The sequence below is a fragment of the Lepisosteus platostomus genome, chromosome 7 (genome assembly GCF_059453375.1).
Source record: "Lepisosteus platostomus isolate fLepPlt1 chromosome 7, fLepPlt1.hap1, whole genome shotgun sequence".
Lineage (NCBI taxonomy): Eukaryota > Metazoa > Chordata > Actinopteri > Semionotiformes > Lepisosteidae > Lepisosteus > Lepisosteus platostomus.
In genome coordinates this window covers 59,634,782-59,649,897 of record NC_142617.1, presented here as the reverse complement: position 1 = coordinate 59,649,897, position 15,116 = coordinate 59,634,782, and the positions used below count along the sequence as shown (strand labels likewise).

The 15,116-nt window shown below is 39.4% G+C and overlaps 1 protein-coding gene across 1 annotated transcript in view; it reads left to right on the top strand.

Moving 5' to 3' along the window:
• The window catches only part of thsd4 (thrombospondin type 1 domain containing 4), a 148,853-nt gene that overhangs the window by 106,896 nt on the left and 26,841 nt on the right, over positions 1-15,116 (top strand). The window contains exon 8 of the mRNA XM_088641475.1: positions 14,094-14,298. Coding sequence (XP_088497601.1) covers positions 14,094-14,298 — 205 coding nt within the window. The remainder of the gene's footprint in view (positions 1-14,093; positions 14,299-15,116) is intronic.

Here is a 15,116-nt window from a genome sequence, read left to right as displayed (position 1 = left end):
CTAGAAGACACACTTAGGACTAAGGAATTTATCCTAAAACACGCTGTGAAGCCTCTTTTACTATGGCTATGCACAGCAGTCCCCAGTCGAATCACACCACAGGAGATGAAAGCTCTTGGAAGCAAAAATCTATTTCTTTACTAAGGAACATCCATCCATCTGTTTTCTAACAGCTTTATCCGGTACAGGGGCCCAGGGCTGCTGGAGCCCATCTCAGCAAGCTTTCACACCAGGGCCAATATGGCTAGAAGCCAATTAATCCACCAGTTCAGTGTGGTTTATTGTGCCGGCATGTCTTTGATCTGTTTGAGGTGCTTCTACACTGCTGAACCCTGGTACAAGTGTGCAGAGTGCTGTCAGTCAAACCCTCAGGGCACTGCTAAGAGAGTCCTTCAGGTCTCTCTTACTGTTATGTTTATGTCACATTCTACCAGTTATATTACTTGGTTCTGCCACTAGTAATTTAACAAATACCACTGACCTGAGAGACCAAAAACATGCATTAATTATGCAGTTTTTCCTACCATTTTACCAGCCATTAATGCATTAATTTCCTTTTATGACATTTATTAGTTTATCTGCTTATTCTGTTGGTGCATTTTTATCAGTTTGTGACAGCATTGAACATTGCATTGATCAAACTCTTTGTTTTGATACTATGGGTATTTTATTTTTGAAGAATGGTGTTGTTTTTAACTATATTCAAAATAAAAGGTTTTTGGTAAGGGGTGGTAGGTGAGGGTTTTGATGATAACCTCAGCTCCAAAACTTGCATTAAAGCAAACAGCAGCAGTGGAGAGAACTCAGAGGGCAATTTGTTTCAGAAAGGAATTTGTACTATTGTCTCTGAAGGAATAAAAGCACCTGTTGAGTTCCTGGGAGTGTGCAGCTGTATTTCACTGCACTGAGTGTGGGGCACCAGCCTTAGGAGGCCTATAGGCATTTTGTTAACTGTTTCTTTCTGTTTATTGCCCAAGTCCTAGCACAGATAAGCCAGTGGAGTACACAGGTCTTGCTCTGTGTTTACAGACTGCTGTCTGAGTGTTCAGAAACTGTATTTTCGAAACAGCTCATCAGGAGGGCTCTTGAATCGGCAAAGCCAGATGCTGGCTGGTCTCCAGGCCTGAATGCCCAAGCCCACAAAGGCATGTGGTAGCTATTGTCAGTGTGGTTGAGCAGTGCCTGTAGTGCTATTTAAACAGGCCACCCGCCTCCCTGGCCAAAATGTGTTCATGTGTGTAATTGATACCCTCCAATAAAAGCTGGGCAATTCAGAGAGCCCACAACCAAGCCTTTATTTCAGCTTCTCAGCCCCAAAACATTCTCTCTTCGTCAATCATTTAGTACCTGAATTGCAAAAGGGTTGAAAAAAGATGTACGGACAGCTTATTGCTTAGACAGCTTGTTGCTTTGACTAGAAGGCTTCTTTGTCTTTGTAAGAGGTGGAAGTTTGAATAGATTGGGCTTATATAGACATCAGTAGCCTCAGTTATGTGGGGCGTGAGTTTCAGTGACCAAGATGTTTTTTTAAGAAAGAAAAAGTATCTTTATTTTTAATCTTATTCTTTCAGAATTTGAGATATTGAAATGTATGTGAAAATTATTCTTAATCGCTTCGTTTACAAGAAGAGTATTTCAGAGATGAACAACATGACTCTTTCTGAGCTTGTAGAAGATGAGTTTGAATGGCTGAGACTGTAAAGACAAGTAACAAAAGTGTCTTTGAAGAACTGATCGAACATTTAATGTTTTCAGTCTTGGTAACATGAAAAAAAATGGGTTAAAGGAGATTTAATTGAGGTTTTTAAAAATGCTAAGAATGAATAAGGATGAACCTTACAGCTATGTCAAAGTCAGTTCATTGAGCAGAACAATAGATAGTTGATGAATGCAAAAAATGTGTCTACAATTTAAATGTATAAACACACTTTCACAATAGTTACCCCAAAGATTGTCCAGTCTGAAATGCACTATTTCAGCATCTGTTTCACTCAACTTAGGCCCAGTCCTTTCCTGTAACTCAACTATTCTAGCGACTCCACTGACCAGCTCTGCACATAACACTCCACTGAGTCAAGAGCTTAGACTTCGAAAGCCTCTTCTGCTTGTTGCTGAATTCATTGATTCAGCTTGTGTCCTGCGGTGTGTTAAGGGTCGCTTTTACAATGAAAACGGCATCAGCAATTGATCCCTCAACACCAGACACCCCCCAGCAGCTGACCCTTGGGATTCACCAAGACCTCCACTGCTGTTTTCCTGTAGGGAACGTACTGTACAGTACCTGTCTTCAGGCTTCCTGAGACTTCTCTTCTTATTGGTGCAGTATTTTACAATATTGTTATTACTGTTCATGTTTTTGGTTTTGAGATTTTTCGTGCAGATGTTGCAGTCTGTGTTAGGAATCTTTAAGAGAAAGCATTCTCTGACAGCTCCAAATAGTCATAGTATAAATTGAATTCTGTTCATTTGCACTGACATGTTAAAATAATTCTTATTAATGACAAATCCTTTGCCATACAAAGAGGTTCAACACTTGAAACAAGACATTATCTTTACTGAAATATAAATTGTTTTATAACAAAAGGATTAACTCACTTATTCAGCTCTTTGGCTATAGGAGCCTTTTTGCATAAGAAACTTTAAATGAGAAGTAAAGGAGTTTAAGAGCTAATTTGACTGGACTGTCGGCCTAAAGGACAGCCTCAGTACTTTTCTGTTAACAGTAAGCTAGGATTATGGACCTCAGTAGGAAGGAAACTGCAGTTTTTTAGTACACTGGTTCTGTAATTTTATATTCCATAGCTTGACTTGTCCATTCTAAAGAATTGAAATGTTTGTCCCTCTCTTGAATACCATTGAACTAAGGGATTAGGGAGTCAATGGCTAGATTGAAAATGATCTGTTTTGTCCTCTAACAGAGAATATGGTCTGGTTAAAACCTTTTAATCACCATTCACAGAAGATAAATCAATGTGGCCAAGAGGTCATGGATAAAGATTTGGAGAACCTGACAATAGTACATGTAAAGTACTGTAAGTGAGAGTAGTGAGGCCTAGTTGATTACTAATGAATGAAGGATTTACAGGACATTGAGAGTCAGCGATAATGGATACAGTGTTGGAGTCATTGGGATGCAGCTTTGTATCTTTTTACTTAAAGTAAAGTGTGAGACACAATCACTGAAATGTATGCCCTGGGCATTCTTCTATACTGTACATTCAAATCAGTTATCTTCTTATCAGATTTTCTGTAGTTTGTGCTTCATGAATGTGTACATTGAGTTTCATGCTATCTTCTGTGAGAGCACAGTGTAAAACGGCATTTTAGTTGGTTGTGAGCTTAGTTGGAGATTTTGTAATAATACCTTAGATCTGTTCTACATAATCCAAATATTATGCACAATATAGCTGATATAACTTGTTACACTATCCATCTCCCTAGGCATTCTCCAAACTCCTTATATCTCCGAAATAATATTCTTACATCTCTGCCCACAGAGCATAGTCCAACCTTCCCTTTCCACAGGCGTGAGTGAAACACGCTGAGGCATCAGTGTTTAATGTAGCCTGGTAATAGTTAAATGTAGGTCGGTATTTTATGCTCAAGGATACATTTCTGGGTTTATGTACAGTGCGTGGTGGAATGAATCAAAGGTGCTCTACTTTTATGCTGTGAAAAACTTCATTTCCCTTCAGTTTAAATTAGACTTAGTTTTCACCTGTCATATGCCTTGACAGTCTGGTTTTGCCAGCTCTCTGAGTGCCCTGTAAAAAATATTCAATGTGTAAATGTAATTAGGTACCTGTAGGTGCAATACAGCAGTAGAAAATGGTTACAAACAAGAGGTAGCCATTCTCATCTTAATTGCACGTGTGCACCAGTCTGCAGTGAAAATTTAAAAGACCATTAATCCAAATTACATCCCATGCATGTGCACAATGTTCAGTAAAAAGGCCTGTGTTCAATAAAAGACATTCCTTTCTTGAACTAGTGCTGTTTTTAATTCCACATAAACAAGTCAGTCCTAAGCTAATGTCGGGTACATCTGGCTTTGTAGATAAAGCCTCTATGACACTACTAAAAACATTCAAAGGAAATGCCTATAGAATTAGCAGTTGCATGAAAATAAAAACAAGACAGAAATGTGTTCTAAGCATTGGTATTACTGGCATGGAGCAGCATGGAGAAGCAACTTCATATTCTTGGTTCTGAAGCAGATGGGAGTAAAGGAAACATTTTTAAAAGAGAATGTGCAGTCCGGCCTTGAATTGCAAAGGATAAGGCTGCTCGTAGAAAAGATGAACACATTTGGTTTTGAATGAATCCAAAGCCTTTTGCTGCATTTATACTTGAGGACTTACTTGGTCTTACTTTCAGGATGTACTGTATCATCCATCACTGTGATTTACCACAGTGCACTATGAGTAAACCCTGTTGTGCCATGAACATTGTCAGCTTGGAAGCAAGAAATTAATCCGCCCTGCTTTAAAATTGCCTTGTATCCTCTGGTGCTGTTGTCCTAGTCAGAGTGGTAGGGCAGAGGGATTCCAGAGTGTATCTAGATATAATATCCAAAAGCCTGGTTCCATCTGCTAAGAGGATCAATCTTGGACAGCAGAGGAGTTTTAAGCAAGATAACCTCAAGCACACCTCCAAAATCTGCCAAATGTTTAAATGGAGCATAAAATCCAAGTTCTTAAATCCAATAGACTATTAAAAGTCTACAGGAACCATCTTCTTGATGTTATTAAAGGCCAAAGGAGTGGGATCTGTATAATATTCATTATGTTGGATACTGTGTATTTATAAAAATGAGGAATTATTTTGGACAGATTTGTTTTGTAAGATAAATATTCCATGATCTGGGAGATAAAATGCTATATAACTACAGTTTGTGAATTAAAATGTAATGAACAGCTGGGCTACAAATGCAAATTCAACAGGCCTGTATGAAACTAATTATATGCACTCCGAACTCAAATTCCAATGCTGGCAAGACAGTGTTGCAGAGCACATTTTGAAAACATCTTGTGAAAGTTTACTTTGGTTCATGAAAAAGCAGCAAAGCAGAGGAGTGAAGGGAGAGAAGTGAGAGACCAGAGAGAAAACATTACAAAGCCAGGAAAACACAATGTGTTAACCCCCAGAAAAAGCATGAAGCACAGCAAAATCACCATGGAGGTCAGCCACAGAGCACGGTTTAAACAGGATCGCGATACTGGGGTTCAGCTGCAGTACACTGCCATCACACACTCAATCAGAGTTCCAGTAAATAATTAAAACTTAACTGAACTCAGGCAAGAGTACACAGATCTCCAGTTTTAGCCAAAATAAATTATTGTGCTTCGTTCTCTTTTTGTCTGCCACTTCTGTGTCAACAGTATGAATGCAATACCAGATGCCGCTGTTCACCAGCTAGTTCATCGCACATTATCGCCTGTATCCTCCTGTCAACAGCCACCATGCCAGTATTTAGCCAAAATGAGCACTAGGAAGAATGCTGGGGCTACAATGACAGCTGAGCTATAACAGGGCACTACACATGAGATTAGGAAGATGAGCACTGTGTGTACAAGGGTGTTACATTACAACCACTTAGTGCTATTCATTCCCAATATGAGCGGAAGCTTCTGTCTAGCTCTTGGAAACTGTGGCACAACCCAGGCCTAATCCTTCAAAAATCAAGGTAACCTCAAAATATATATTGCAAATATGTGAAACGTTTCACCTGCTATACTGTACCTGTACCTGAAAAACCTAAGGCCAAAGCACTGAGTGACTTAGGATCAATGGCACTCACTCCCTACAGGCTTAAAGCAGGGAAATGGTTCTTTGTAAACATCTTACACTCTTGATTGCAGATCATCTGGATCAGTTGCAGTTTGCTTATAAATACAGGGACTGAAGATGTAGGTCTGACTTTAGTGAATTTATTAACTAGTCATTTGCAAAAGGCAAAGTCATATGTGCGTATTTCATTTCTTGGTTTAAGTTCAGCATTTAATACAATCCAGACCCACATGCTATTGGAATTGCTGTTGGGTTTGGATGTTAATGGGAGCCTCATAAAATGGTTTAAGGATTTTCTAACAGATCGCCCACAGCAGGTTCTTATAAACTATACATTTTCGAATGAAATTATTTTAAATACTTGTGTTCCCCAGGGCTGTGTTTTGTTACTTTTATTATTTTCCCATCTATAGGAATAGAATGAAAATGCAGGGAACTTCTGTTAATCCTTTGAAGATAATACAGTAGGTGATTTGCCCCTAGTAGGATTGTGTATTGGGGATGATAGACAAGGAGTGGAGAATTACTTTGAACAGATGAGTAAACTGGAAAGGTGGTGTCAGTCAAGCATGCTTCATATTAATGTTGATAAAAACCATAGAACTGGCTACTTGTGATAGTAATAAGCTACTGTAGATGTTAGCCTCTCTCCCTTGTTAATTAGCCTGTAGAGTGTTCAGTATACTGTATCAGTACCAGGAACAGTAATAGGTGAATATTTAAACTTTGCAGAGAATACCAACTGCTTTTTTAAGAAAAAAGTCTAGTCAGCGTGTAATTTTGCTCGAGAAGCTGAAAGAGTTTGAGTTGAGTCTAGAGTTTTAGAGAGGGTTTATAGGACATTGTTAGAAAAAATTCTTACTTTTGGTATCACGGTGTGGTCTGGTAGCCTCAGTATAAAGAGTAAAGGGAAATTAGCCATAATTGTTAATATTGCTGGTAAAATAATGGGACGACCACAGAAAACCATTAAAGAACTAACAGTTGCCTGCCCCTCCCACCCTCCTCATTCCTATTTCTAACTATACCTTCAGGAAGGTGGTTTAGAAAGCCTGTGGCCAAGAGAGAGAAATATTTTCTTCCCTGTGCAGTCAGTATATTAAACACAACAAAGTCACAGATTCCTACTGCACATGAAGCTATCAGATTAGTGTCATAGAGAGATGTCTGTACTAACCATTCAAAAATACATACAGTATTCAGGACTACTGTACTGTATGTGTTCGTTTTCTGTTGAGTGTGTTGTTGTTTTTTTGTAGTTTTTATGGTGATGCTAAAGAAAACATTCCCACCCTTTTGGATGGACAATTAATATATACATTTAAAATGGTATAAAAGAGCAAGATATATAGTACAGTACAAAACATATATACTGTATAGGAACAAGTAATAGGTTTATTCCATGCTGAAAAGAGAAGAAAAAAAACACAACGTTTCGGCTGTGGAGCCTTCTTCAGGTGTCAATATTGTACATTTCCAAATACTGTACATTTCCAGTTCTTGAGAGTTGACTTAATCTATAATGTTGATTATATGCAAGTTGTTTCATGAGCTGCCCACAACCTTTAAATCAGCTTCATATGTTCAGATTTAATATGCAAGTTAAAATCTCCGCTTAAAAATGGACAGGAGTTCTTTTAAGAACGTAATTTAGATGAGCAGTAAATATAACAAGTATATGGTGTGTAGTTAGCGTTAAAGCCAAAGAGTAAGAAGAGCAGTTCTTCAGTGTTGTTCTGAACTGCACCTCCCTGCAGTACTCACCACTCTTTCAAATGAGCAAATGTCAGACTTTGGCTTTGATTAGTAATGTATATTCATCCACATTAGGTCAGATCGCAGTCACAAAAAATCAAGTTCATGATAAAATTGTGCTAAAACAATAAATAAATCTGGATGTAATTTTACATAATCCACTGAAAAGGGTGTAACTGCATTAGAATAAACTTGAGTAAGATTATGAAGATTATTTCCAGAAATAAAACTGTTTCTCCTACATCGATATGGTCTACATTTAACTTTAATGATTTCGGTGGTATTATTACAACATTTAGTTATTGTCCCAAGAGAACAATTTTTCTGCCTGGCTAAAGTTTTAAAACAGGATTGGATCCAGAATTTGACATACATAGTCAATACTTCATTGCATATTTCTCCATGTTTTTTACTTGCTGATAGGAAACAGTTCTAGTTAAAATATCAACTTTCCTATAAAACCTGGGTCTATCGCACTTGTCATAATACCCAACCTTTTTAGGTCTCAGTGGAACAGCAGGGTTTTAACCAATTCAGCCATGGTGTCTTGCCATTCATAACCCAGGTTATTGTTACAATATAGGGCATTGTTGTACAGATTGATCTTTACAGTACAAGTGTTAGTCCACTGAAGTGTTAGTCCCACTACTCTGATTCAAAGGATAATACATTATAGTAATTTGCTATCACGAATAACACAGTGGCATTTACACAGCTTTAATTATGTGGTCTCGCAACAGTTTGTCAAACACTTCTAAATGCAGCATTAACAGCACCGTAAAATAAAGCCACTATTGTCCAGAGGTTCATTAGTTAAGTCCTCATCAATCACTGATTCCTCTCTGCTTTTAATAGATTTGACTGCAAAGGGCTCTTTCAATGTATCCTCTGTTCTCAAACTGTTGTTATCAAGACTTTAAGTAGTCTAACTAGTCTAACAAGCTTGTTCTGGTTCTGGTTTTATGGTAGTTAGCTCTACAATTCTCTCAGAAAAACAGATAGAAAAACTTTAAAAATGTCTTAAGTGTCCCTCCTGTCAGTCTGTGTTCCTCTGGCTTATTCCTACTCTGGCCCCAGGGGGCACATGAACACTAAACCACAATATGAAAAGGAATGCTTGGGGGAATTTCAGGAACCCCACTCACTCTCCCTCAGGACAGCCTCTGTAGCAGCTGAAGCCAGATCACTGATCCTCTGCTGTTTACGAGATGTCAGCATGCCATTAGTGATTTAATGTCCCTGAAATGGAGTAAAAAGTCTGATATGAGTGCAGTATTAAACTGCTTTTTATTACATACTGTACATACTTTCCCTTTAGACTCACCTCTGATAAACAGACAAGTCATTTTATTGATGTGCCTTCACTTTTTTGATTGATATTGTTTTAGCTCATCTATTCAAATAAGTGATGTTTTTGTTAATGTGTCTGCACTTAATTTGTTTATAGTTGTGCTCCACACTCCCTGCAATTCTGGAATTCACAATTCCATGTCTTAATCCTCTCCCTCTTACAATTCAGCACAGCTCCTCTTCAAGATCAAGTCAGTTTTCCCCTATAGCCTTTCATCACTCCTCTTTGAAGCCTGGTCCCTAGGGGTGAGTGAGCCCTAAATTTTGTAACTGGAGCCAAGCCTGAGTTTAGCCAGGCCCCAGGCACAATGAATTAAACACAGCTAATCTGTCTTTATCATGCTGCCTCCCTCTCAGAGTGAAAGTCAAGGTGCTTTAATGGTATGAGTAACATAAGCAGTATAAATAAAGCAATGCAATAAACAATGTTCAAAAAGAATGACAGAATTGAATAAAGTAAATGGATAAAGGTAGAGTTCTGTTTTTGTTGTCATTTAATATACTATAGTAATGGCAATTGCATGAAATATTGTTTCTGCAGTTAGGAGTGTAACAGAATTAGGGGAAGGTGTGGCGCAGTGCTCCACAGCAGAGGACGTGAGGCCCATCAGCGGCTCTGGGAGGAAGAGTGGAGCTGGGAAACGGGAACAGAAGGAGCTCAGTGGACCTGCCTTACAGGAGGTGTTTACTGAACCCAGAGCCCCCAGCTGAGCTGGATACTGAGTGCAGAGCCCTCACAAACTCCAGCTTTCTCGCTGGGCTTGAAATTAAGTTTCTGCCTGCGCATCAGCTGTTTTAGGATCCCAAGTACCTGGACCTGGATCCAATCCAGCAGAGTTGTGATTTGCACATCTTGAGCCTGGGGCATTGATTTTGCACATTTGCTTTTGAGAAGCTGTTATGGATGACACAAACCTCCCTAAGGAAAAGCAGACTGTAAAGTGATGCCTGAAAAATGGAAATAGCACAGAAATGCCATTTAAGTCATCTGCAACTTTAATGACGACTTGAAACACTTTCATTTTCTGCATTTCTCTCCCTTTTCCATCCGCGCTTTGCATTAAGTTTCTTTGCCTTTAATCATTTATAATCCCAACATGCTGAATGCAATGCAGCTGTTGAGTATATGAAAGCAGCACATGAACAATTTTGATTTTGTGTTGAGCAGATATATATTCTGCATATATTCTGATTTTTGAAGCTGTACATGTGAGACAATACTTTTCTGAAACATGCAGTTAAAATGATCTTATGGGCCTGTTGTTTGGAGCCATTTGAAAGTACAATCCAGGAAAATACATTATTTCCTATCGGAGATATGTTAGGATAAATGTGTAGCTGTGGCTCACATCAACACCTACTGTATACAGCTCTCTTTCCTGACATGTCATTCCTTCCCTTGTGCTGGATTGTAGCTTGATTATTTCCCCTGTTCTTTCCTAATTAATTTCTGAATGCGTGATTGTCGTTTGGCATTCCCTTAGCTACTTGTGTGTCAGTGGTCACACACCTCTCCAAGTACACCTGCTCACTGAAGCGTTCCTTTTTCTAATGTAGTGTTAGATGTTGCAGGCTGTTGTTTTAAATGCCCTGTCCTTTAATATCAACCCTCTTGTTAAACACAGAACTGCTAATATATGTTTTCTTTCCTTTTGCATTACGTATATACCTTAGATTCCTAAATGTTAACACTGCAAGAGCTAAATAATAGTGAGGAATGTTTTGTAACTGCACTTAGATTGTCTGCACATTAGATTTCAGAGAGGGAGAAGTGGAGATACAGTATGGAAGAGTTTGAAAGTTTTTGGCTTCCCTTCTTTCCTGTTCCATTGTTCCCAGATAAATCGGTACAGTATATACACCTGGGAGGAAAGCACAAAACGCTGTCGAGGAAATTCATTAATTCTGTTCCATTGCAGTCCAGGCATTATATGTCTCTTTAACTTTGGAAACCTGACAGTGAAGACTTACAGCATTTGGAATCCTGCTCAATTACTCATTTTAAAGCACTCAGAGGCACTGTCCACCATGAAAAGACACTCTTTAAAATGAAAATGATAGATGTTGAATTTCATTGTGGTCCAAGTTAGAGAATTATTAGCCCAGGATGGAAAACTAGCGTTTCAGATGTAATCTTTAGTAAGACTCCTTTTTATTATGGGATTTTCAGCTTCTGTTACTTCTGTTACTGGAAAATAAATGTGAGACTAAAGAAGAAGGAGTTCACATCCATGTTTTTAGTTCTCTAAAGCCACGTAGAGTTATACTGCAGTTTAGCATGTCTGCCTACCTCTCTGTCACTGATAAAAATTAAAACATTTCATACATCTAAATATTTCTGGGATTTCTCATTTACATCACTAGTAATGTTGCAGAACTGAAGTCATGTTTCTGGGCAGCTCCCATCAACTATGTAAAGCCAGTGCAGTAATCCTACTACAGTATCTGTGGATGGCACTGTACTTGACTTTCAATCTAAATTGAAGAATTTGAGGGTGAAAGGTTTATCCAGGCTTGCTATTTTACCCACATATGCAAAATATTGTTAAGATATAATTCTTCCATTTCATATATATCGCCAGACTATGACCTATGTTGTCTCTGTCTCAGTCTATGTTGAGTACAACAGTAAAACTGGTCAACACGTTCGTCTTTTCTAGAATTGATTACTGCAATGCAATACAACGTGACCTGATTTGCAAAGACAGATGTTAAAAGTGGTAGGGAAGGTGAGATAACAAGCACATTATGTCATCGTGTGATTCCGCCTTCAGTCGGAAGGAAATGTACATGAATTTCAGAGGATTGCACTGGAGAGATCCAAGCACCCTGCATTGTTGGATCCTTCTCATCATGTATAAGATAAAAATAAAAAAAAAGTTTTAATTCCATAGCAGCCTCTGTGTTAGATGTAGTGGAAGATTTGTTCACTGTGGCATTTTTTACACACTGTCACAATCCCACAGTGGTGAACTCGGGAAGTCAGATTGTAGCAAGGTGAAAATGTAGAGGGGTGTCCACTGTCCAGGGTGTAGTGCAGGGGCAGTAGTATAGGGACAGTAGTGCAGGAGCAGTAGTATAGGGACAGTAGTGTGCGGGCAGTAGTATAGGAACAGTAGTGCAGGGGCAGTAGTGCAGGAGCAGTAGTATAGGAACAGTAGTGCAGGGGCAGTAGTGCAGGAGCAGTAGTATAGGAACAGTAGTGCAGGGGCAGTAGTGCAGGAGCAGTAGTATAGGAACAGTAGTGCAGGAGCAGTAGTATAGGGACAGTAGTGCAGGGGCAGTAGTGCAGGAGCAGTAGAATAGGGACAGTAGTGCAGGAGCAGTAGTATAGGGTCAGTAGTGTGGGGGCAGTAGTATAGGAACAGTAGTGCAGGGGCAGTAGTGCAGGAGCAGTAGTATAGGAACAGTAGTGCAGGGGCAGTAGTGCAGGAGCAGTAGTATAGGAACAGTAGTGCAGGAGCAGTAGTATAGGGTCAGTAGTGTGGGGGCAGTAGTGTGGGGGCAGTAGTATAGGGGCAGTAGTGCAGGAGCAGTAGTGCAGGAGCAGTAGTATAGGGACAGTAGTGTGGGGGCAGTAGTGTGGGGACAGTAGTGCAGGAGCAGTAGTATAGGGACAGTAGTGTGGGGGCAGTAGTATAGGGTCAGTAGTGCAGGGGCAGTAGTGCAGGAGCAATAGTGTGGGGGCAGTAGTGCAGGAGCAGTAGTATAGGGACAGTAGTGCAGGGGCAGTAGTGCAGGGGCAGGGAGAGCCACAGTGTGGAGCAGTGATCAGGCCTATGGCCTTGTAACTGAACGGTGTGGGCTGTCCCAGGTGGGGCTCTTCTGTTGTGCCTTTGAGCACAGTACTCCAGTTGTTTCAGTAAAATGCCCAGTTGGTATTAGTATTTTTGTCCACTCAACTTTAAGATGTACATGCACGAGTTGTCCTGCATCAGTGAATTTACGTTTGGGTATAAAGAATGACACATATTTCCAAAAAACTGTTCTCTTTTGGAAGGGTAAACAATACTTTCTTTATTTCTAAATGAATTTTTGAAAGTCAAGGAGAATCCGCTAAGGACAGGAAAGGGAGAACATTTTTTAATCACTCAAACCTTGTGTTTTATTCAGCACACTGTTCAGCCTCCTTGGACAGGCCGAGCATTTAACTAAGGTGGCTCAAGGGATTTCAGCATGTTGAAACCCACGATTGATGTCAAAGTAATTGAAGGAGGAGGAAACATCTCCAGTGGCAGTTATTCTAATATGATGACATTAAGTACTTTTTGACCATAAGTGCATTAGCATTAAGTACTGTATTTTAAATATCATGAGAGGAGAAAGCAAAATTCATGGTATGGGTGTTTTGTGTTGGTATTTGCAGTGTTTTGTCTTTTCCAGTCTTTTTAGCAAAGCCCAATATTCATTATTAGTATTGAAATGAAATGTCAAAAGCTCTCTGAGCCTGTACCGGTCTTTAGGTATGGAGCTAACACCTTCTTCTGGTATTGGCATTTGTGTACAAATCATCAGATCTTCAAAATGGTTGGAAACTGATATCCCAATTAGCCAGACTTCAGACGCTGTAGAGTGACCATTCAGAGCTTACTTGCCTTTTTTCAATAACTGACACTGTATTTATCAAACAGTACCAGCTGGTATTTCCATTTATTTGGGCGGCAGGATATTAGAGGTTATTCTTATAAAGTTCATACTGTATGTGAAATAAGAAAACCTTTAATTAAAAAAATTCAAAAACAAATTCAATATATACCAATAATTGTAAAACCATTTAACTACTAGAAGGAAGCTGCAGTGAATCTTATGCTACAGAATTTAATATTACTCTCCTATCCTTTGTGGCTGGATAAAAACATACTCTCACTGCTACAAAACAAAAAGATTAATCAGTGCGGCAGACAGTGGTACAATCGACATTGTGGTGTGTTGGATTTGTTTATTAATGTACAATGTACTGTACCGTGCTTTTTTACCAAAACCTGCACACAACCTTGACAGTTTGTCTTTGGAATGTAAACCTAAAGTCCAAATGGTCACTTCTGAGCATGTTTCTCTTAAAAATCAAATCAGTTCTGACATTCACAAGAATAAAGATAAACTGCTCAATAATTCCAGAAGAGGTAGTAGCAATACTGATTGCTGGTGCTTTCTGGCTTCCTGTGTATATGACAGTCTCCTCCTCTCTCCTTTCACAGAGTCTTGGCTGTGATGAGCTCCTGGGCTCAGATAAGGTGATGGACAAGTGTGGAGTGTGTGGGGGAGACAACACAGCCTGCGAAGTGGTATCAGGGGTCTTCAAGCACTCTCTGATGAACATTGGCTATCACAAGATCGTGGAGATTCCTGTGGGGGCCACCAAGATCAACATCACTGAGATGATCAAGAGCAGGAACTACCTGGGTGAGTCAAGCAAACTGAATTTCCGGCAATGCGTTAAATGCACAGAACCAGTGGAGCTAAACTTCAACAGCAGTGCAAACTGTAATTTCCAATTCCTTCTCCAAGTGTAGCAATCTTGCTACAAGTCTAAAAAAATAATTCTTATTAAAAATAATTGTAATAAGTACAAGAATCTAGATAATTAATATTTGAAAATAACCCTCCAATGTGCAAAGGGCTCGACTCATGGTGGCCTCCAGGGACATTACGCTTTTGTTTGCTGCCCTCTGGTCTTCATGGTGCACTAGTGCAGCCCTGCCCTCCCTTTTATGGGCCTAGAATCTGGTTGTCAATATTGAACATTTTGTCCCAGCTAGAACTGGGACACTTTATGTCACTATTACCACACTTTTTCTTAACACACAATCCAAACAACTCACAGAGGCAGGAACAAGAGAGAAGACAGGAGGAACAGGAGGTACATCAAGGGAGTAAAACTGTATATATAATATATAGTAGCAGATAATAAACTTGAAGAGCCATCCTAAGAAAAAGTTTGACGTGTCATTTCTCTCCATCTCTTGGCAAAAAAGTTAAAATAAAGATAATATACTATATTTAAATGCATTTGGGAAGTTGTGGTGAAATTGTACGGTAGTAAACAAGACTTTATGGGACAAACTGGTCACAAGCACTCACACAAGATGGTTTAGTACATGTACAGTAAAGCAGCAACAGCTCCTGGTCATCTTTGTCAGTCTGTGGCCCAGTGCTTTGCCCACTTCAAGACACATTCCCAGTACATAACGGACTCACACCCGCCCTGTCATGGGGCTTTG